The 22812-nt window shown below is 40.2% G+C and overlaps 2 protein-coding genes across 6 annotated transcripts in view; both read left to right on the top strand.

Moving 5' to 3' along the window:
• The window catches only part of TRERF1 (transcriptional regulating factor 1), a 197358-nt gene extending 188758 nt beyond the window's left edge, over positions 1–8600 (top strand). For 3 of the 5 annotated variants that reach the window (XM_045541945.1, XM_045541943.1, XM_045541944.1), the window contains exons 16-17: positions 1666–1913; positions 5633–8600. In XM_045541945.1, the coding sequence (XP_045397901.1) occupies positions 1666–1913; positions 5633–5957 (573 nt within the window). In that variant the 3' untranslated portion in view covers positions 5958–8600. The remainder of the gene's footprint in view (positions 1–1665; positions 1914–5632) is intronic. The other 2 variants (XM_045541946.1, XM_045541947.1) reach the window with 1 other exon arrangement.
• Positions 8601–13040: 4440 nt separating this feature from the next.
• On the top strand, positions 13041–21894 carry MRPS10 (mitochondrial ribosomal protein S10). The gene is made up of 7 exons (XM_045541942.1): positions 13041–13142; positions 15546–15610; positions 15699–15771; positions 17766–17902; positions 18967–19075; positions 20217–20306; positions 20604–21894. The coding sequence occupies exons 1-7, from the start codon at positions 13095–13097 to the stop codon at positions 20685–20687; spliced, it is 606 nt and encodes a 201-aa protein (XP_045397898.1). The 5' UTR covers positions 13041–13094; the 3' UTR covers positions 20688–21894.
• The last annotated feature ends 918 nt before the right edge of the window (positions 21895–22812 follow it).

Here is a 22812-nt window from a genome sequence, read left to right as displayed (position 1 = left end):
GTCTTCACTTGAACTTGATGTAGGACGGTACTGTTTTCCAGAGTGTATTGAAGGCTGCTTATTGAGTCTGTCACTTAGATGGAGAAAGCAACAGTCTTTAAAATATTTAGATCCTAAAACAGAAATTCACTTGATTCACATTTAATAAAAAAATGGAAAAGTAAAAGAGAAAAAAATATATATATGTAATATCCATTTTGCATTAGCTTTGGAGAGAACAGAATTGCTAGCTTGTTTCCGTCTTTGATGTTTAATGAACTGGCCTCTTCACTCCATCACTGCCATTTTGTATGGAGCACTTTGGATCAGGAATGACTAAGATGTGACTTTAAATGACAGTATTTCTTTGTGAATTTGTTCAGAAATTGGATGCTTCCTCAACTCATAGCTTTGGTATACAGGAAATTGTTTACCAAGTGGGAAGTCATTTTTTTACTTTTCCCCACCAGAAATGCTCAGCAAGGTAGAGATTTTTTTAATGACTTTTTAAAAATCACAGGGGAAAAAGCATGCTGGTTTTATTCCTTGCCTAATGTTGGAGGCTTTGGTTTCTAAATTGGTGATAGATTATTTTCTGTGTAAGACAATAAACAGAGCCCGTGAACTTAACACAGAGCAACCACTGCAGCTGGACAGCCCAGCGGGTGCTCAGTCCAATGAGTTTAATAAGCTGGAAGTTGGGGCTCTTGGGATTCAGGGGTGTGGATTACATCCCTTTATAGCAGTGGTTCTGAACTGGGCATGATGTGTTCCCCCAAGAATTTTTGGCAATGTCTGGACGCATTTTCGTCACTACTGAGAAGCACTACTGCCATCTGGTAGGTAGAGGCCAGAGATCCTGCTCAGCACGGTACAACACAGGCACCCACAACAAAGAATTATTCAGCCCAAAATGGAAGTAATGCTGAGGTTGAGAAGCCCTGCTTTATGGCAAGCTTCAAAATACTGTCCAGGTCCTTCCTCTTTTATCATTCTGTATTAAAATTTGGGGGTCTTAAACATCACTTCAATGATGGACTACTGATTGAGGCTATGTATAATGTATAGACTATGTCTGAGTTCCAAATCAATGTCTTTCAAACTGTTCTTGGGGTGCTAGGGCTTCCTGGTGGTAGATAGGGCTCAGCAAACAGACTGGGTTCTGGGGTGCTGTCTCCATTGCACCCAGAGCACCTCTGCTTTCAAGTTGAGCTCGAGCTTTTGAGTAAGACCTGATTTGTTAAAAAAGAAAGAAGGAGAAAGGGAGGGAGGGAGGAAGAAAATTAGGAAGAAGGGAGGGAGGGAAGTAATTTCTGACTTAAAAAAAGTTTGAAAGTTGGTCCAACCCCCTCATTTTACAGATGAAAAAAATAATAAAGTGTACAGAAGGGAACTGGCCTAACGGCTTCCCTATTAGTTCCAACAAGGTAGACCTAGACCCCCATCTCTTAACTTCTAGATGGCAGCTTTGTCCTTTATACTGTGCCACACTGCCTCTTGCCTTCTGGTTATGACCATGATGAGGTTTCTATTGGCACAGCAATTGTGGTTGTGGTGTTTGATCCTTACTTTCATGGGATATGCCCAAAATTTACTTGTACAAAGCCCTTGTGCCGATTGTTAGACAGTGTTTCAAATATCACATGTTTACCACTGAGTAACTAATAACCCTAATTTCCTTTTCAGGACTGTAGATGTCATGTCACTCCCTTTCTTCCCCAGGTGTTCAGCTCCCGACAGGCACTGAACGGCCACGCCCGCATCCACGGGGGCACCAACCAGGTGACCAAATCCCGAGGTGCCATCCCCTCTGGGAAGCAGAAGCCCGGCGGGGCCCAGAGCGGGTACTGCTCAGTGAAGAGCTCGCCCTCTCACAGCACCACCAGCGGCGAAACGGACCCCACCACCATCTTCCCCTGCAAGGAGTGTGGCAAGTAGGTGCAATGGGACCAGGGACTAGATCTAAGTTTGTGATGGATAATTGCTCCGTGAGGACCAGGCCCGGGTGGTCTGAGGTTTCTTCAGCCAGAAAGAGAACCTAGAGTCCTAGACTCTCAAAACTCTTACTCATCCTTGGGATCTGTATGGTGGACCTCGTCTCTGGCTCAGAACAAGGCCATTCTGACGTCTTAGAGCCTGCTAAGGATGGACATCTTCAGAGAGAGAACCTCTAGTGACAGAACTTCACTCATTTCCAGAAATGGTGGGTGGGACACTGATTCCCACTTCTTCCCTTCACACCTAAGCCATATTCATTAGTGTCACTCTCTTTGCATCCCTGCGGAATGATTTGAGAATGGCTCTAGAACACCTAATCGGGAACTCTCTATAGCAGAGATGGCTCATACATGGTCCCCTACCACTACTGCTCACTTCTCTGCCCAGGGCAGACATCACTAATCAATCACCACACTCTGCTATCACATGAAGACAGGGCCGCAAATCTTTTCATTGTAATGCTCGAAGCTGGCACAGCCAATTGATGAGAGCTGACACACGAGATAAAACCTATTTGTCATCCTGCCTCTTTAGGTATAATTTTAAACAACCAAAGGGGAAAGGTGACAGGAGGTAGTAATGATAACAGCTAACATTTACTGAGTACTTATTGTGTTATATACTTTATGTGCATGAAGTCATTTAATCCTTACACAGAAGCTGTGTAATGCACGTACTGTTTTTAGCCTTGTTTCACAAATAAATGTTTAAAGTTAGATAAAATGCCTTGCCTGAGGTCACACCTCCAGGACAGAGAAGAACTGAGATTTGAACCTGGCTTTGTCCAAATGCAGAGCCTGGGCTCCTGAGCACTGCTCCACGCTTTATTTACTTTAGGTAGAAAATACCGTCGATGGTGAGATGCTGATTCCCTCCCACAGCATCCAGTAGAGAATTCCAGTTTACTTCTCAGCGAGTCTGCCTGACTCGACGAGTATCACACTGTCATTCTCTTCCCATAATTCCCAATGCCTCGAACATGGAGAGGAGTGTTATCTGGACAGATGCCAACCAGGTAGCTGCTGAACTCTACTGTGAAAACACCCCTGGTTGTAAGCGAGGCCAAGTGGGACCTCTGCTATCCTATCCTAATGGAATAGAGCAGGTACCTTAGTATTAATAGTAACTGCCATGTGTCAGGGACTCACATGTGCCTGGCACTCTTTTAAAGGATTTTTTACATGTTGTCTTAGTCAATTTTGTGTTGCTATAACAATACCACAGACTGGATCATTTAAAAAGAAAAGAAATTCATTTCTTACAGCTCTGGAGGCTGGGAAGTTCAGGGTCGAGGGACCTGCATCTGGCAGGGGCCTTGCTGTGTCATCCCATGGTGGAAGGGCAGAGAGAGTAAGAGACTGAACTCTCGGCCTCCAGCCCTTTTATAATTGGTATTGATCCATTCATGAGGCGGAGCCCTCGTGACCGAAACACCTCCCGTTGGGCCCCACCTGCCAACACTGTTGCACTGAGGATTAAGTTTCCATTTCCAATATGTGACATTCAACCCATGGCACATGTTTTGAGTAATTAACTCTTTTAAATAGCCCTATGAGGCAGGTACTTTTAGTAGCTTCTTTTTACAGGGGAAACTGAGGCACAGAAAGTGGCCAAGTGGGGACTCAAACAGTGCAGGTTGGCCCAGCCTTGTTACCTTAGCCTCTGTGCTGTGCTCTCTGTGAGTCGCCCTAACTCAGCTCGGTGGCACCCGCTGAAGTGAGCTGGAACTCGCCATCTCCTCCCCTCTGAAGCGCAGGGATGGCAGAGATGGGTCTAGGTGCTGGCTCCTCCATGCTCTGCTGTCCTCGAGAGCCCGGACGTGATGTCATCTTCACGTCACCACCACCAAACACTGAGTGAACCACGAAGACACGGACCCCCGCATTGAACACGAGGCTTATTTGCTTGAAGTAATAATGGACCCACCCTGAGCTGACTACGCAGTTATCCCCCAACTGTTTGTCCCGGAGTGGAAGTGTGGGGGCATCAGGGTCTTGCCAGCCTCCCCTGAGAGGAGCCGGCACCTTCTAGTAATTGGGCACAAAGAGGCTACAACTCTGTATTCCACCAGGTGGAGACAAAGGATGGTTTAACAGACAAATCAGTATTTCATGCTTTCTGGCTGTCGGTGGCATCTGTTAATATTAAATGTTGTTGTCATTGTCTGTCTTATTTTTAATGTTGCTTGGAAACTTTTCTACCTGACGTCCAGTTAAGATTTCATAGAAGATAGAAATGTTTCCTGTGGTTTTTCAGACTGAGAACAATATTAGGCAAATATTCACAGAATGCCTCTTTTAGCTGCTGAATTTATGTTCATCACATTTAAGCTTTCAGTATGTCCAATTGGAATTGTGGCTTTTCAACCCAGTTCAACTCCAGCCTTGGAAATTGGAGTTGTTTTTTTTTTCCTTTAACCGGCTCAGGAATGAATATAGAATATTTCTGCCAGACCCTCTCTATAAATAGACAGTCTCAAACCTGGGGAACCTTTTTCTGAGAAACATCCAGATAGTAAATGTTTTAGGCTTTTTGAGCCATACCGTCTCTGTCACACCTGCTCAGTTTTGCCACTGCAGTACAAAAGCAGCCGTAAACAATACGTAAATAGATATGGGTGTGTGCTGGTAAAGTTTTATTTACAAAAATAGGTTCGATTTGGCCCACTGACCATAGTTCGTAGACCCCAGGTCTAGAGGATTAACCCCAGAAATACTAGGTCCTTTTGTCCCAGTGTTTCTCAGCCTCAGCGCTGTTGACATTTTGGGTCTGATGATTCTTGGTTTGGGGAAGGAGGGCTGTCCTCTGCATTGTAGCATGTGTAGCAGTGTCCCTGGGCTCTATGCACTAGACACCAGAAGTATCACTGCCCCCACCACAGTTGTGACAACCAAAACTGTCTCCAGACATTGCCAAATGTTCCTGGGAGGCCAGGTCACCCCCAGCTGAGAACTTATTTTATTCTAAAGCCAACAGTAGGAAATTATGATGATATGCTGGCCAATAAGGAGGGGTCTTACATGAAAAGGAGTGGTAGATGCAGCTCAGAAGTCAAGTACAACAGAGACAAAAGAGAGGCCATTGGCCACACAGTTACTGGTGACCTTGAGAAGGGCAGTTGGGCCCAAGTGGCGGGTACAGTGGTCCGATTGGAGAGGCTGGAGGAGACCCACCAAGTGTGTGGGCAGATCCTTCAGGAATTTGGCTGTGTTAGAACATGTGGAGAAAGGCAAATAAATAAATAAGTGCGTAAGAATTTAGCTGTGGAAGAACAGGGCCAGAAGCCAGAGGGGGATCATGGGTTAGGTTGTGATGTGACCTGTCAGAGCTCATTAGCGTGATGCGGGGATTCCCCAGTGCGGCGAGCTTGGCTAGTGACAGGGAGAAAGGGCGTGTGCTCCAACCCCAGATGGACAGCAGGGCCTCTGGGAATTCCTCCTCCATCACCACAGGAAGGAAGCCTGCCACCCCATCAGTGTGTGCCTGTCCCCATGCCCTTTCCTTGTAACGCTTGGAGAGGAGGAAAGAGAGGTGACAGGTCATAGGAGGAGAAGGTCCTAGGGGCTGCACACCCACATTCCCTGCAGGATACCCAGATTTACAAGGATTCGGATCTCCTTCTAAATTTTACATGCTTCCTATTCTTTATTTTTAGGGTCTTCTTCAAGATCAAAAGCCGAAATGCACACATGAAAACTCACAGGCAGCAGGAGGAACAGCAGAGGCAAAAGGCTCAGAAAGCAGCTTTTGCGGCTGAGATGGCAGCCACGATCGAGAGGACTACGGGGCCGGTGGGGGCGCAGGGGCTGCTGCCCCTGGACCAGCTGGGTCTGATCAAACCCATCAAGGATGTGGACATCCTCGATGACGACGTTGTCCAGCAGTTAGGAGGCGTCATGGAAGAGGCCGAAGTCGTGGACACTGATCTTCTCTTGGATGATCAAGATTCAGTTTTGCTTCAGGGTGACACGGAACTATAAAGCCCTGCTTGTCACTTAGAGACAGTGAAAACCCATGGCCTCTGTCTTCACCAATCAGGAAACCTGGACTGCCTGCTTGTTTTGTAACCCTTTTAAACTACCTGTTTAAAAAGTGGTCGTTTTATTCAGGTTTAGGAAAAAAAAAATCCCTCTTCTGTTCCTTTTATTTAAAGAAAAATTGTTTTTGTGGGGGTTGGGGGGAATAAATAATTGGCACAATGGTCTTTAAGAGGTGTTTCATCTGGGCTACATTCTCACAAAATCCTCCCCAGCAGGGAATGACCGGACATCCATGTTCCATTGCTTTCAGAAGTCAGCCGTCATGGTTGCCTTTTATCCCAAAGCTCGCTGTGAGTGTGTGTGTGCAGCAGGCTGCCTTCTCGTGTGGGGGCCCTGGGCCATCTTTTCCCACCAAGAGTTATTTTTATTCTGTTCTGACCTCATTCTGTAGTTTGCAGTGAGCTTGGCATCTTTGCCAGGAGACTTGATGCTAAGGGGTAGCTTTCCAGGGGCAAAGCTAATCTTGTGTTTCACATACGTCATGTGAGGGGTTGACCAAGTGTGAAAATAGGTTTCCCCCGCGTTGCCTGTCACTCTTTTGCAGGAATGGAGTACTGTATAATTTTAGGCTTTCACTCCCAGCAGTGATTTACCAAGAACCTGGTTAATAGAGCAATGTTCCTCTTGCATGTTCCCTGGGGACTGGTCAGCTCCGAGGAGTGGGTGGCAGAGCTGTGTTTCAGCGTGAACTGACTAGAGACCTATCTGGAGGCAAACACCCCAATGATGAAGTTGCCAGGAGGACTGCTTTCGGTTTAGGGTGGCTGAAGGGCTCACGCTGAAGTACCTGGAATGCCAGGACGTGTTCTTTTGCCCAAAAAGGTAGATCAGAAGAGGCTATTCTTTCTTGCAACACCATTAATGGTTAGTGGAGTTCTGAAATTACTTTGTGCCACTTGGAAATACTGTGAAACCTTATTCACTTGGATTTTGCTGTAATTCACATCAGCTGGACTGAAGTTTACCTTGACACTAGCCATGAGAGTTTTCTAACACATATAATAGCAAATACAAGAGAAAAAGCATCGAAGACCAACGAAAATGGTGTCAGGTACACTTTAGCTACAATGTTAGCGTTCAGACAACGAATGCATTCATTACAAGTCACTTACCAAAGCACCTCTAGACTTCTCCAAACCACATGACTCTGCTCTGCCTCCTCCTGTCCCTGTCAGCAGGGTTGCTGTTTGTACTTGAAGGCAATAAACCTGTAATCCTTCAAAAATGTCGTTTAGCCCAGACTTTTGAGCTGAATCAGACTGACCCATCCCACTTTTCTGGCAAAAGTCAGACTGAGACTCAGGCCCAGCACAGAGAGGATCCTGCTCACGGCTCCCCCTTCAGTGTTAATGCTGTGTGACTTCAGAGCAGGTGTTTTGAGGCCTCATCCCACCCCAGGTGGCTGGTTCCCAGCTCCATGTAAGTGTGGCTGTCGTGCTAGGCCACTCTGCTGGAACATTAATAGCTTGACATTAGAATATCAGTGGAATTATGAGGGTTGGACCCGAGCATCTTTTAAGTTTGACTCTGCAGAAGCATTTAGCACACACTCGTGGGGGCCAGCATGGCCCACGGCAGCCCCACACAGCCGGTGGTCTCTGAATCTCAGGAAAGCCATGGACAGAAGAAAAATGCAGAGATTCTTTTCATTTTCATCCTGTTTTCAGAGAAGAGGTCTTAAGAGTTTTCCTTCATCTTTTGTTTAGAGAATAAAAGTTTCACTTGCTGCCATTTCAGAAAGGTTATTCCATTCTGTGTTTTATCTAAGCAGTTTTGAGTTAAGAACTGCCTGGGCAGTGTGCATATCAACTTTGTGGCAGAATGATGACAGAATCATTGCACTGTCATGTTACTGGCTGATCATCTGTCCTGGTCACTGCTTCCCTCCACTTAACCAGTATCCCAGGGGGCGTCTAGAATGGTTCCGCCATTGAGTCTATGGAAGCTGACCTATCAAAGGAGCAAACATCCAGAAAAATGTTTATAAAGCAAATGTATTCCTTGTGTTTGAAGACTTGCCCAGATGTTCCAGTTTTAAACATAAAAATAAACTGAGTTGCCATGGCAAAAATATAATGCACAATTTACTTTTAATTTTCCATGCAGTATAGCTTAAGAATTTTTGACTTGAAATAACCAAAGAACTCCTCCTTAACGAGACAGTTCAAATTCCTGAATTAGTATTTCTTGACTATCAACTTAAAGAATTGACTTCCTAGTAAAATATTGCACTTACTTTTTCTTTCTGAAATGATTCTGCCTGCATGTGTGTGTTGTGTTTTAGCTTCCCCCCACCCAACCCCCACCCCAAAGAACTTTTCTTCCTAATGGTTAATGTCTTCAACTTGGTTACTGTTTACTATCAGATGGTTTTTTCATTAGTGAATTTAGACCTCTTTGAGAAAGCTTGTATATAAAAAGTTAACAGATATATTTTATGGAAAAACCCATCTTATTTTCAAATATATTTAACTGCTGTTATATTTTATTAGAGGAAGGTTGTAAATATTTTCTAGGAGTTCTATTGTAAAGAAAAGTATTTTTGAAAAAAATTAATGTAATAAAAAGGAAAACATTTTTAAATAGTGGTTGTGATTGCTTCCTGTCCTGGCTTCGTTATGTTCTATTCTCAGCAAATGACTTGCATGCCTTCCATATCAGGATGTGATTTATTCAGGTTTGCACTATTATAAGTTGACATCATAATATCTAGCGTGCTTAACTGTATTTTCCCGGAATGCAGGTCTCTTGGTCCATATCAAAGCACTATGTATAGCATATTCATAATTTTTCTTTTGTAATGTGTGTATTTTTAATAAGGATTTTATGTAACATTTTGGCAAAAAGAGGACAGTATTTTCTAGTGAATTTTATAATAACATTTTGCTAAAAATGTTTCTTCCTAGGTCAGTTTTTGTTAAGGTGAACCAAAAGTCTTATTTTACCAGGGGTTTAAAAAAGTTTGAAGCTTGAAAGCAAAGTTATATTTAAACACCATATGTAACAAATAAATAAAGATGTTTTATAGACTTGTCCTAAAAAGGTGCATTCCTTAAAAAAAAAAAATCTGGGGCATTCTAGGTTGTTTTCCCCCCTGAGTGATAAGCATTTTTTTTTTAATTATCACGATACCTTTTCAGAAAGAGAAGCAGGAGAATTTTACTTCACAGTTTCTAGTCATTAGCCTTCTCAGAAATTGACTACAGTTCCTATAAGTGGGCATTCATCAATTAGATGTAACCAAATAGCCACTGTCATATTTATTTGTGAAAACCTGATTCAATATTGCATCAGCTACTCTTAAAATAAAATATTATCTTTTTGAGTTTCATTTGGCTTGAATATTCTTTCTTTCTAGCCACTGAAATGACTTCTCAATGCTGACTAATGTTAATTTACCTGTTACTTGGTTTCTGTAGACAACAGGTTTAGAGGTCTGATCAGGAAGCTTAGTATTACATACAAGTATCTTACAGTACATCCTCCACAAAAGCTATGTTCACCCTGATTTATTGCATTTTAAATCTTCATTTCCAAACTTCAATAAGTAGGTTTACTTTTTAATGGTCAACAGAAAACTTTAGAAGAAATTTGAAATTCTGGAGTATAATACAGAATTTGCTTTAAGTGGTCAGTGCCTATACAAGATCTTGGCTCTTTTGGTTTTTTACTTTACTTTTTACTATCAATTTTAGATGGTCGTTTGTCAAAGAAAATATTTATTCCTCTAGAAGCAGTGTGCATTTAGCCAGTGTTATAAATTTAAAGTCTGCTTCCAGGGGCCCAGGTGTCCCATTGGAAGACTTTTTTCCTGGTCCTCATGAGCGACCATGTACCAGGCACTACTCCATACTGTGTTATACGTCGGGGAGGAGAGTATAAAGATGGCTGTACATGATTCCTTCCTGCCAAGAAATTTAGTACTTTGGAAGACGTATGTGGGCCTGGGAACAGATCCAACTCCACGATTGGGAAGAGTAAAGGTCGTGCTTTATTAGTATTCTGAACCCCCTCACCATCACCCACGCATACATAGCAATTTATAGCAGGTGTTCAGCAACTATTTGTTAAATTAATTACCTCTCTAGTCTTCCAGGTATGCTTATCCATGTGTGTGTGTGTAAATCAAACCTCTTTGGAGTTTACCTAAAGGCAATTCTAAATTCCATTTACTCCTTGTCTACCATCATCAGCCACAGCTAGATAGCTGAGATGTGCTCTCGGAAGGTGGATGAGTTTTAATGTTGACATAGCAAAACATAATTAGGAAGACATTTTAAGAAAGTGAATAATCTATTCCTAAATGGGCTGTAAGTGATCTTTGGATTCCAGATATCCCTGTATAAAAGAGCCAAAGGGCTGATTATTTCCTTTATGTAAAAGAGAGAATCATTTGAAAACAGACCAACTGGTGTAATCAGAATATGATTGAATTTCAACATACAAATTTGGGGGAACAAAAAAAGAATAAAAATTAAAATATGATTGAACTTAGAAATATTTGGTGTATCTACATTTATTTTTCATAGATATATATAGCAAGCTTTACTCTCATCAACTATGTAGAATCATTGGCCTCCTGCTCATCTGCACGAGGTCAGATGTTTGAAAGTTTAGGCTATAGGAAAGAGACCCATAATGGATAGGCCAAGCTTCAGAACCGTGTCCCTGCCCACATACCATGCCAAAGAGCCCTGTCCACAGCCCTGCTGTTTGCAAAACCTGATTCTGCCCTATAATGACTCCCACCTTGCCCCAGCTAATTGGCCCAGATTGGCACCTGATTCAAACCCATTATTAGGCCCATAAGCTGTTTGGTGACAGAAGACATGGCTTAGTCCAGGAAGTTGAAAGGACAAAATCAAATTCCCACATTTGAAAATATGAATGGAGAAACCTGGTGAGCCAAAAGCAGCAAGCAGTGGCCACATGCCAGGCAGAGTCCTGAGGGAGTACAAACCATTTGTAAGCAGAGAAAGCCCATCATTAAAAAGACTATGTTTGGCACTGAGGAGTGGACAGGGTATCCAGCCCCTAAGAGTCTTTGAGCACACTCTTCCAGTTCCAGGAGCAGTCCAGGCCACACACATCTTTAAAAATAAACCCCCTTTTCTTTTGGGGTGATGATAGAGTGGTGAGTATCTTTATTCCTTTCATCCGAAAGAGACTTACATAGAAAGGGACCTCATAGAATCAGTACCAGCCCACTGCAGAGATAGATAAGCCACTGAACTAGATTCTGAAGATGGTTATTGATTCAGCTGTAACTAACTCACCATACGACCTTGAGTGAGTCATTTCATCTCTGAGCCTAAGTTTTCTCGGTTATAAAAGTAGGATAAAATTTATGTCTTCTGGTGAGGATCACACTAGGTAACTTAGGTGAAAGTCATTTACAAGCTGTAATGTCACCATCATTATGGCTGCAGAACACTCACCCAACTGAGGCTACTCAACGTAGACAAAGGCAGGCTGAGGAGCCTTCACAGAAGTGCCACTTTGACAGACAGATGCAACCGTTAGGACCAGCAACAGAGTTAGGGGTGGAGAAGCTGTTGCAAAACCCCACTGGCTGCGAAAGACCACCTTAAATCTCACAATTCAGAGAGAAAGCCTAATTCTGAAAAGGGCACCGGGCAATCGGCCAGGGTAGGACAGCCAAGTCCTGCAGAAGTGCACACAGGTGAAGTGTGGTATTTCTATCCTCTGGTGTAGGACCACACTGGACATCTCAGCCACACTTCACATGGACTGAATTCTAGTGAACAGGGGCCAGCCTGAGGGACAGGAAAACTGGCTTCTGCTCCCAGATCTTTCATCGATTTTTGTGATGTTAGGCTAATCATCCTCCCCCTTCCATGGTTCTCTTGCCTGCAAAATTGTGTAAGTAATATCTACTTGTGGGGAGAAAACCAGCATTATATTTGCACAATACTGAATTAACATGCTACAAAATGTTCTCATAAACTCAATCTTTTTGTTTTTAATCTTCTTAGTAACCTCGTGAAGTAGGTGAGGTAGAAACAACTTTATATTACAGATAGTGGATGACATTTATTGTGTATTACTATGTGCCTGGCATTGTACTAAACTTCATACATCAGTATCTCATTTAATCCTCACAGCAATATTTGAAGTAGGAACTATTATTACCATCTCTATTTGACATATGAGAAAACTGAGGCTCGGGGTGGGGAAGCAACTTGCCTAAAGTCACTCAGCTAAGTGGTAAACCTGAGAATAGAAACCAAGTCTCCTGATTTTAAGTCTAGAGTTGCCCTTTATGCTAAATTGCATATGTGAAAGTACTTTGGGAAAACAAAGCATAGAAATTTGCACACATGAAAAAAATTTTATTTCAGAAAATCCCAGTTATCAGCCTTTTCACAGGGAACTAAATTATGGTGGACATTAATAACTAAACAAAATATTTTTGGCTTGTTGTAGTAGGTGAAGGCAGCCATTATAAATTCTCAAATACTAGAGTAACATACGGAAATAAATGATTTAGGAAGAACAGTAGAACAGTGATATACAAGACGGATGGAGCACAAAAATTCCATTTGTTGTGGAGAAGGAAGGTAGGATTAAGGAACATAACTAGGAGGCTATTGCAATAAGGTAACAGGGTGAGAAATGGACTCAATAGTAGTGGCAGACTTTTTTTCTTTTAATAAAATAAAGATTTTTGTAAAAAAAAAATTGTAAAATATGGAAGAAAATAAATCAACCATTATTTTACTACCCAAAGATAACCGCTATGGATATATTAATATTTTTTTCCAGGCATGTGTTTTATTGTGTGCCTCCAACAAAACAGTAACAACATAGGACAAACACGACTGGAAGGGGAAAACACTGATGGGACTTGATAAGTATCTAGATGGGGCTGAAGCGATTTTACCTAGACCGGGTTGCCAGCCAGGCGCCGTACCACCCCCAAAAAGCAAGCTGTCACGTCTCTATGGTTGTTCTTGTGCCGGAACAGGAGGATATACTCTCTCCTTTTGCTGAACTCTATGGTTTGAGAATGGCGCTGTAACCCCGGAAGCGATCCTGAGAGGTCGGGACAGCAAGATGGCGGCGCGGGCAGCGATTGGGACTGTGTGCCGGCGCCTCTGGCAGGTACCGGGCGGGCTGGGGGGACTGGGCAGGCTGACGAGGACAGTTACGATTAAGTCTCGCCGCCACCCGCTGTTCTGCCCATCATGAGTCTTCCCGGTATTTATTCCTCACCTCGGGCTGTATACAGGAAGGTGGCGAGAAAGGGGCTAGTTTTATCTAGAATTCTCTCATGGAATTAACCATAAGTTAGTGAGTCAAGGCGAAAGTAGGAACAAGAAGAATCGTAGAATGTCAGAGGTAGAAAGGATGTTGTACTTCATATGTTCCAAAACTTCTCCTTTCACGTTTTCAAAATAAACTGAGGCTCAGAGAAGACAGGAAACTTTCCTCATGAACATTAGGGGCTGAACTGGAGCAAGATCTCAGACACTTCCCGTATAACTACATTGAGATGTCCTGACATCCAGGGATTGTGAGTTTTAGATGGAGGTCTCTGAAGTCAGGAGTGGGTTGGATATCTTCTGCACGGTTCTTTGGAGAAGAAGCAAAAACTTAAGTAGCGATTCTCGAGCTTTTTGGCCATGGGACCACTTTACACCTTTGGGATTGAGGACTCTAAAGAGCTTTTGTTTTTGTGGGTTTTAGCTGTCTATGTTTAGCTTTTTAGAAAATAAAACTGAGAGTCGTAAAATGACGTATTCGTTTAAAAGTAACACTAACATATTACTTCTTAACGTAATTAGCATTTTATGGAAAATAACTATATTTTCCAAAACAAATTTAGTGAGGAGTGGCAATGTTTTACATTTTGACAAATCTCTTTAATGTCTGGCTTAATAGCAGACAGCTGGGTTCTCATTCAATCTTTTGCTATATCACAGCTCTTGCAGCCACAGGAAAACTACACTGGTGAGAGAATAAGAGTGGGAAAGTTGTAAATAATGTCATAATATTATTATTATGAAAACAATTTTGATTTTCTAGACTCTGTGAAAGTGTGTCAGAGACCCCCTGCCCCCAGAGGTCCTCAGACCACACTTTGTTTTTAAGAAGAATCAGACAGTGTTAGGGGTTGAAATTTTTAACTACTGTACTAAAAGAAACTTATCCAGACAGCCTTCCTTCCAGCTCCCACCTCAAAAAATAAAGAAAAAAAATTTAAGAATTTCTTAAGGTTGATTTTTGGATGTAACAGCACTTCAGTCTCCACTTTTAAAAGCAGAGGTTTGTAGTGGGAGAAGACTGGGAAGTGTCATATTCTTTAGGCCTATCCTCCTTTTGCACGAGGGGATTGTGGAGTCTGGCATAAATGTGGAGAAGGGATTTTCTATGTGATTATGTGTAAAGAATGGCGCATGCCTCTTATTGTCTTGCATTGTGCCTGATTTCCTTTCTTCTTTGGTTTTTTCCCCCTTGATCTAAGGAAGAATATGGAAAGTTTTCATTTGTCTTCATCTTGGGTAAATAGAGGAAGAAGTACAATAAACTAAGAATAGGCTTCTTAAAGATATTTAGGTGACCTTCAGTTTTATGTGCTAAACTGCTATTTTCATCTTCATTGTATTTTTTGTTTTGTTTTGAGACAGGGTTTCACTGTGTTACCCAGGCTGATCTCAAACTCCTGGGCTTAAGTGATCCTCTGGCCTCAGCCTGGAGTAGCTGGGACTACAGGCATGAGCAATGTATTTTTAAAGTGCTTCCACTTTCTCAGGTTACATACTTAAATCTCAGGAAAACTTAAAGGATAAACAAGTAGATAATATATATAGTACATATAAGTTTCCTAAAACTAGAAACTTTTGTTCCACCAGGGGGAGCTGACAATAAAAGATTTGGAAATGCTGGATTGTTCAAGTATATGTCACAGTAGTTAACGATGGGTATAAATTCCAGTGTGTACTTCAAATTTATAAGCTAGTTACCCCAGCCAAGCCAAAAAATACATCTGCTTTAAAAGATGTATGAAAGCTTCAACAGAAGGTACTTTAGAATTCTTATTCCAACTTTTAATAAATTAGATTATAAAGCTACTTGGTAGTTTTTATTGCTTAAAAATATTCAGGCAAAATAAATTTATATTAAAACACAATCTGTAAAAAATAATGGGAAAATGAAATCCCATGTTATTTTTTTTTCTTGATGTCCATATGTTTAATTCATACCCTTTTTAAATGTGGGAATTGCTTTTTCAAAAATGTTTTTCTAAGCTTTAAAAGATAGAGATTCTTTAGTATTTTGAGACTGCTTTTTGATTATCAACTCTACCATTGTCCTTTTTTTTTTTTTTTTAAATGAAGTCAAATTTGGCCATTTTAGTTACCCAGGTAGCTTCATCTGAAATAATGAGATATCCCTTTATTTGAAGCGTTGTACATCTTTTGGGTTTTAGTAGAAACTATGATGGTTTGGTAATCAACTTTAATTCTAACACATGTTCTTCTCCCCCCATACTTTTTTTTTAAGGGCTTGGGCAATTTTTCTGTAGACAGTTCTAAGAGCAGTACAGCCAAAAATGGTGGCTTTCTTCTGTAAGTATACAATTAGGTGTGCTAAATTGAACAGGAAAATAGGCTCTTGTGCTGTTTTACTTAGGTTTTTCTTTTTTCTTAATCACAGCAGTACCAATATGAAGTGGGTACAGTTTTCAAACCTACATGTTGATACTCCTAAGGATTTGACCAAACCTATGGTATGTACTTCCTATTTCTTGGTATAAGGAGCTATATTAGCAATAAGTTGTCATTACTGTTTCATCTGGGGTTGTTAACCAAACACTATATGAATAAAAAAATTTGTTCTGGAATACTGGCAGATGCACAATATGTATATTTTCTAATGTCCCTTGGTGTTCATATTATCTTTAAGTATATCAAAGCAAGTTCTCAGAGAATAAATTATTTACTCCAAATGACTGGCAGTTAGCATTCTCTTGCTTTTAGCTCAGCATAATTGAAGAGTTGTTATAATTAATGATGTTATGTTATGGAAAAATATTTTTCTTGTAGCCTTCGAGTCTTTGTTTTCATTTTAAATACTGAGCCTGGGCCTGGACAAAGCTTTATTGTTTGCAGTGAGAAAGAGCGTTAGTACAAGTAATGGAAAGTACTTGTGTAACCTTATAGAAGCCTTGATTTTACCAACCCAGCTTTTTATGTTATTTGTAATTTTTAAAAATCCTTACAAATTCCAAATCCTTCCATTTCTACCCCTCAAAAATAGCCCCTTTTAACAGTTTGATGTGAATCCTTCTAGACATTTTTCTGTACATTTGTCTATACAGTTTGGTGTGAATCCTTCTAGACATTTGTCTATACATACCCATTTTATCTATGGACGTGTATACCAAAATGGAATTATATTAATACATGGTATACTGCTATTTCTTTGTCCCCCAGCCCCCAAATAGATACTGGATGTATTTTGGTGACATTACATATATACCCCAGTTACCCCAGTCTCCAGCTCGGATACTGCAAGGGTCAGTCCTATAAGGACAGGTTACAGGATGGACACAGTGGCATCTGTGCCCTTAGAAGTAAAACAACTATTTATTCTAGCTACTTGTTGCCACGTGGGAAATCAGACTGATTGATGCTAGGTAGTGTAAATCTCCAAGCTAAACTGAAATCCAAATTTTTATGTGAAAAAATCCAGATTTTTAATATTTGTAACAAATTCAGAATATTTTGAAAACTCTGTAAGAATCAATCAGAACACATCTTAGGGCTATATTCCCCCTCCCTCATCCCTCAACTTATGCTGTAGGATATCAGTTTATTCTGTTCTTTCAGCAACCCTATCTGGAGTAATTGAGAGTGGATATCTAGCTTCCTAGCTAGATCTCCTTTCAGGGGTGAAGTAATTTAACCCTGAATCATTGGATTAGTAATATAATTTACCGGTTTAATGGATGAATAAAATGAAGGTAATTTACCTCTTGGAAGAAAGTCAGGAATGTCAAAGCCATTATTTCTAAGGTCTTTAGGTATTAGGGTGGAAGAGACAGAAGTGATTGGTATAGTCAGTGTCATAACATTTTAATTAGAAATGAGTAATTTGTATGTTAGGGTAGGCAAAACATACATGAATAAAACCTCATAAAGAATATGAATAGCAATAGCTCGCCTTTGTATAATGATGTTTTATCCTTTATGAGCACTTTAATCTGTGTTTTCTTATTGTTTTCCTTGGAGAAATGCTGTGAGCTATAGCACAGATATTACCCAAGTTTATCTATGAGGAAACTAAAGTGCAGATACTTATGTAAAGCACTTAATATAGATTATGTGACTTGCCCATTGTCCTTCAGCTATAGGTAGCAGAGTTTACTTCTTAATGCAGTTCTTCTGACCAGGGTACTTTCGTTAGCAGACCCTGAAATCCTTTATCATTGTGAATTTAGAGCTTAGTAATTCTTAAGTTGGAAAATTCCATTAGTGATTTTGTAGGTTACCTTGAGAATTCTTTTGATTCACACTGTATTTTAACAGATTCTGAGGCTCGTTTTGCAGATTTGAGCATGATAGTATCTAATACTTAAGCTAACAGAGTTAAGATTTTACTCAGCATTTTTCTGCCCATTTATTAGTAAACTCTGTAGTTGTTCAGTTGAGCGTAATATGTTAAATTTGCTAGTTATAAGTATTACAGGAACCACAACTGAAACTTTTCTTTTGATTTTAGATAACCATTTCTGATGAACCAGACACATTATATAAGCGCCTGTCAGTTTTAGTAAAAGGCCATGATAAGGCTGTATTGGACAGTTATGAATATTTTGCTGTGCTTGCTGCTAAAGAACTTGGTATCTCTATTAAAGTGTGAGTATAATCTCTCCTAATCCGACCTATTAGATGCTGTAATATGCTCAACCAGGAAAGTGGTGCTGATCCCAGGAAGTTCTGAGCTCTTAAAATGGGGTGGAAACACATGATGGATAAATTTTAGGTTTGTCATATGTTATCCTAAGCGGGATCATCCCTTCCTTTTTTCTAGAATTTTTATTTATTTATTTATTTATTTCAGCTTATTATGGTAGTACAAAAGTTCAGGTTATACATATTGCCCATGCCCCCCCCTAGAATTTTTAAATACTTGAATGAGTGAACAAGGAAAATGAAAGAAATCCTTTCTCTAGAAATTGTGTTTACATAAGGAGATCCAAGAAGCCCATGTGTCTGGGATCTCCAAGGGGCAGGGAGATAGAATAGGTGAGGAAACAATCCTCTTAGACCCTTTGGATATTATGATCTTGAGCTAATATAGCCATTGTTTCAAATCTGCCCTAAGAAACACCACTTACTTGGTAATTTCATACATGAGCAAGGTGAGCTTCCTATAGCCTTGGAGTCACTGCAGGGTCAAGTAGAACTGTCATCTGCTCCTTCTGATGTTGAACAAGGCCCATTTGGGGCTTTGCCAGTCTGGCCTTTTAACAAAAACAGAAGCACACACTGTTTCCCAAAACAGGCTATAGTTTTGTGATTATCAACATATATCTGTAGTTTCCTATAAAAACGCAATATAGCAGACATTACAACTATGTCCACCACACGGGTGCTGCGCTTCACAATTTGTATGTTTGGTCAGTAAGGGTCTCAAAGGGTGTAAAAGCAGGCATGTGTTTGTGCACTAGTACTTGCATGCCAAGGCTCATTTTGGGGTCTGTGAGAAAAGGTTCCTGTTGCTATCTGTGGTGTTTATTTTGGCCTGAGCTTTATGATAGCAGTTGTTACAGATGACAGTCTTGACAAATGGAGGCCTATAAATGGTACTTAATGCCTATAATTGAGTGTGAACCGGACCTACAAAATTGTGGAATCATGCTTTGGTATCAGTGACTCAGGTTTTAACATCAGTATGTTATTTTGCCCATTAATTTCAGACATGAACCTCCAAGAAAAATAGAGCGATTTACTCTTCTTAAATCAGTGCACATTTTCAAGAAGCACAGAGTTCAGTATGAAATGAGAACACTTTACAGATGCTTAGAGGTGAGTTTATTTCAGACATTCAGGCATTTTTGAAATACCTGGGATTTCATGCTAGCATATCATAACTTTCCTTTAATATTAACTGAGTCGACTTCCTTTCAGCCAGCCCATGCCTGTTAGTTGTAGAGAAGGTAAATGTCTTTTCATGTTAACAGAAGCCGCATGATAGGAAAGTCAAACTCAAAGCCATCCTTTAGATTAGTGCATACTTTAACTCAAGAATACAGATTATGCTAACTTTATACAGTAAGATGGCATTGGCATAAAATTGCCCATATTTCAAAAATTTTAGTTAAGTTTTTACATAGTTCTAATAATTCTTTTCACATGCTAACTGGACTTTCCATGTCAATAATGTGCAGCATTAGGTTTTTCATTCATTTGTGCATCCATTACGGCCTGCATAGGCTGGTGGTCAAAGAAAACATGGGTTCCAGAGTTAGACCGCCAACGCCAGAGTCCGAGTCCTGGCACTTGCTGGCTATGTGACCCTCTTCAATTCCTCCATCTATAAAATGGAAATAATAATGGCTAGTAATAACTGTCTCATAAGGTTAGTGTGAGGATTAAATGGGATATTTATGTAAAGCACTTAGAATATTCCCATTGCATAGTAAGTGATTGGTAATGTTATTAAAACAAGCACTTATGCATCTTTTATGTGGAAAGCACTGTACTAGTCATTGAGGGTACAAATACAAAGTCATAGTCCCTACTCTTAAATAAAAAAGAAAAACTCAAAATTTTATCCACCCATGTCTGACAGAAACATCTCACAGTGGAGCACACAGAAAAGCTTAACATTAACATATTTTATAACGTAGTCCTTTTGTCTTGAGTTGTTTTGTGAAGCTCTTGTAAGTATACTGTCCTGATACCAAGCTTGCCAACTGTGTTCTGTGGAGCCCTGGCTTTAAAATATCTGCATTTGAGAGGAAGGAGTTTTGAGGGCCATGCTTGCCCCAGTTCAGTTCAGCCAGGGGATCTATATATTTTTTTTAATTGTGATTCTATATAAGATTGTTTAGGGGAAGAACACACTCTACCACTTTTACGAAAAAACAAAACAACACAACACCCCAACATAAAATTTTCAGCCTTGACAGCATAGCATAAACCATTTTCATGTTTGACGTTTTAGTTAGAACATCTAACTGGAAGTACAGCAGATGTCTACTTGGAATATATTCAGCGAAACTTACCTGAAGGGGTTGCCATGGAAGTAACTAAGGTATGATTTGAATTTTTACCTCTTTTGGGGGGATATCTGTATTGTTGTTTTGATACATCGCAGCCTGGTCCAGGCTCACTGAGTAGAGGGGAGGACCCGTGGCAAACTGGGAGACAGTTGCCACAGGGTTGGGGGCTTCCCCTCAAGTTTCCTTCTCAAAGCCCTACAAAAGGCACGGGGGTGAGACGAAAGAAAAAGAAGTCAAGAGGATTTGACAGATTAATAAATCAAATTTGGGGCTGAAGAATGCTTTTAAGTTCAGATTATATTATAGTTTTGTTTTGTTTCTTTTTTTAGACACAATTAGAACAGTTACCAGAACACATCAAGGAGCCAATCTGGGAAACAGTACCCGAGGAAAAAGAAGAAAGCAAGTCATAAAGCCTCGGGGAGGCTACTAGTGCCTGAACTGGAAATGAGGATGGGCCAGATGTGTATGTTTAAGTGGAGAGTGCTTCCAGCTGAGATGGTTTTGAGTCTACATAATTGTTGTGTTGAGTCCTCATGCCTGGTCAGCTGGGAGCAGGGAATGGAGCTTTAATGACAAGCTGGACTGTAGTGAAAGAACCACTTTGTTCTTTTATACATGTCATTATTTCAGTTCTGATTTTTACAAGCATAAACAAACCATTTTGCCTACTGTGAGCCAAAAGAGTCAAATTTATATTTTGTTATGCTGCTGCTGTTCATTTATTAGTTCGTACCAGTTTTAATTTATATCATTTCTTTCATCTGAAAGTGTTTAAAGTATTCTTCACACGTATTTTTATCTTTTGAGGTGCCTAGAAGGAACTTGTGGTAAATTTAACATTGAGCAGTTAAAGTTTTTCAAATTTACCTTAGTGTGGGCTGGCATGTGCTAATTTGGAGGTGGTAACTAACAGACTTGACTTCATTTAAGCATTACATTTTGGAAAGGGAATATACTTTGCAGCAGACCAAGCACATGTGTGACATGCACTGAACTCTTCTTGTAGCCCAAACCCTTACAGAGCTGCGTACAAGGGTCACTGTAATGGAATTTATGCTCACAAGAAATTATTACTTGTGTCATTTTATTCATCCTGTGATTCATTCATTCAATAAGCTTTTATTCCATAAACTTTGCACCCCGCACTGTAGTAAATACCAAAAATTAAATAGAAATAATGGTTTTTGAAAATTGTGCTAAGCACAGAAAAATATTTTTCTTTATTAAACTCCTCAGTGGTAAGAAAGCCTCTTTCTTTTGGTAAATGTCACACTTTTTGTTTGGAGATGTCTACTTTTCCTTGAAATTAAATAGCAGTTAAAGCCCTGAAAGGGGCAAGCCGACAATGGGCTGAAACAGTCGGTATGGCAAACCCAGGGGAGTGCTTCGTTTCCTTTTTACAGCAGAATCAGGTTCGTGTCTTTTGTGGTTTTCTTTACATCTTTGGAGTAGTTATGACTTCTCAGTTTTTCCCCCTTTAAACTGAATTGCCTGTTCTCTTTTCCAAGCCTAGTATCAGGTAGCCGTGTGTTGAATACATACTGCTTATGTATCAGACTTACATTACTGTCATTAACATGAAAAGAATTACAGCCTTGTGCCCCATGACCTCCTTCAGCTCAGTTGTTGGCTGTGTCATTCACAAATGCCTAAAGCGTACTTACACCAAGGATAAGCCTTAGGATCAACTAGCCAATAAAACAAGAGCAGTATAATGGTAACTATATTTAGCAAAGCAGCAGTTTGTGACACATTTTTATCTTTAAAGAAATGATCCTTTAAATATAGACCCACACTTAGGCTCTTCTGAGCTTTTTTACAGACAATATAAATCACTGTATTATAATAGGATGATATATGTGTGCTCACCTCAGTGTCTCTTCCATGTGAGCTCTTTTAAAGGTGTGTGCATCCACTTCCAGCAATTTTCAGATTAAATTAACCTGTAAACAAGATTACTTAGCTTATCTCTCCAAATTATATATTAAAATCTTGTTTTAAGATAAATGTGAAAATAAACTACACCTGTGTCCATGCGTGCACAAAACTAACAGTATTTCTTTGACAAAAGTATTTGGCATGTTTGAAGCCTGCTTCTTGATATAAACAAGCTGGTTTCGTATTCTCATAGGCTGAGAAGGTTTTGGTTTCGTTTGTTTTAAATTAGGTCTCTGAGTAAAACGCATATCCTGAAAATTAGAATTAATGCCCAAGTCTCCCTTTCTGTGCATAGCAGGGATGGGAAGTGGTGAGAGAAATCCTGATCTTATGTAGGAAGAGTCAAAGGTGGGGAATGAGATGAATTTTTATTGAGGTGTAGCCCTAGGTTCATGTTGCTTTCTCTGATCTGAAGCATATTTTTTTGTATTAAATAAAATCATGTTCTGGTCTATTTAAAATTAATTAGTATAATACGTATCTCGGGTGAGACAGAGTAGACTAGTTCAGTGTCAAGTTTCAGTGCTTTCAAAGAGAATGACATCTATTCCTGTGACCATTTAAACCTGCCACAGTGAATATATAAAGCAATTACTT

Source organism: Lemur catta, chromosome 2, assembly GCF_020740605.2.
Source record: "Lemur catta isolate mLemCat1 chromosome 2, mLemCat1.pri, whole genome shotgun sequence".
NCBI classification, from domain to species: Eukaryota; Metazoa; Chordata; class Mammalia; order Primates; family Lemuridae; genus Lemur; species Lemur catta.
Note: the sequence above shows the minus strand (reverse complement) of the source record. Positions and strands in the feature narration are given on the sequence as shown.

Excerpts from the sequence above, each read along its gene's own strand:
- MRPS10 (XM_045541942.1), top strand. The coding sequence starts at position 13,095 with ATGGCGGCGCGGGCAGCGATTGGGACTGTGTGCCGGCGCCTCTGGCAG. Across the intron at positions 15,772-17,765 it reads AGGATTTGACCAAACCTATG|ATAACCATTTCTGATGAACC; the intron begins GTATGTACTTCC and ends TTTTGATTTTAG. Across the intron at positions 19,076-20,216 it reads CACTTTACAGATGCTTAGAG|TTAGAACATCTAACTGGAAG; the intron begins GTGAGTTTATTT and ends TTGACGTTTTAG.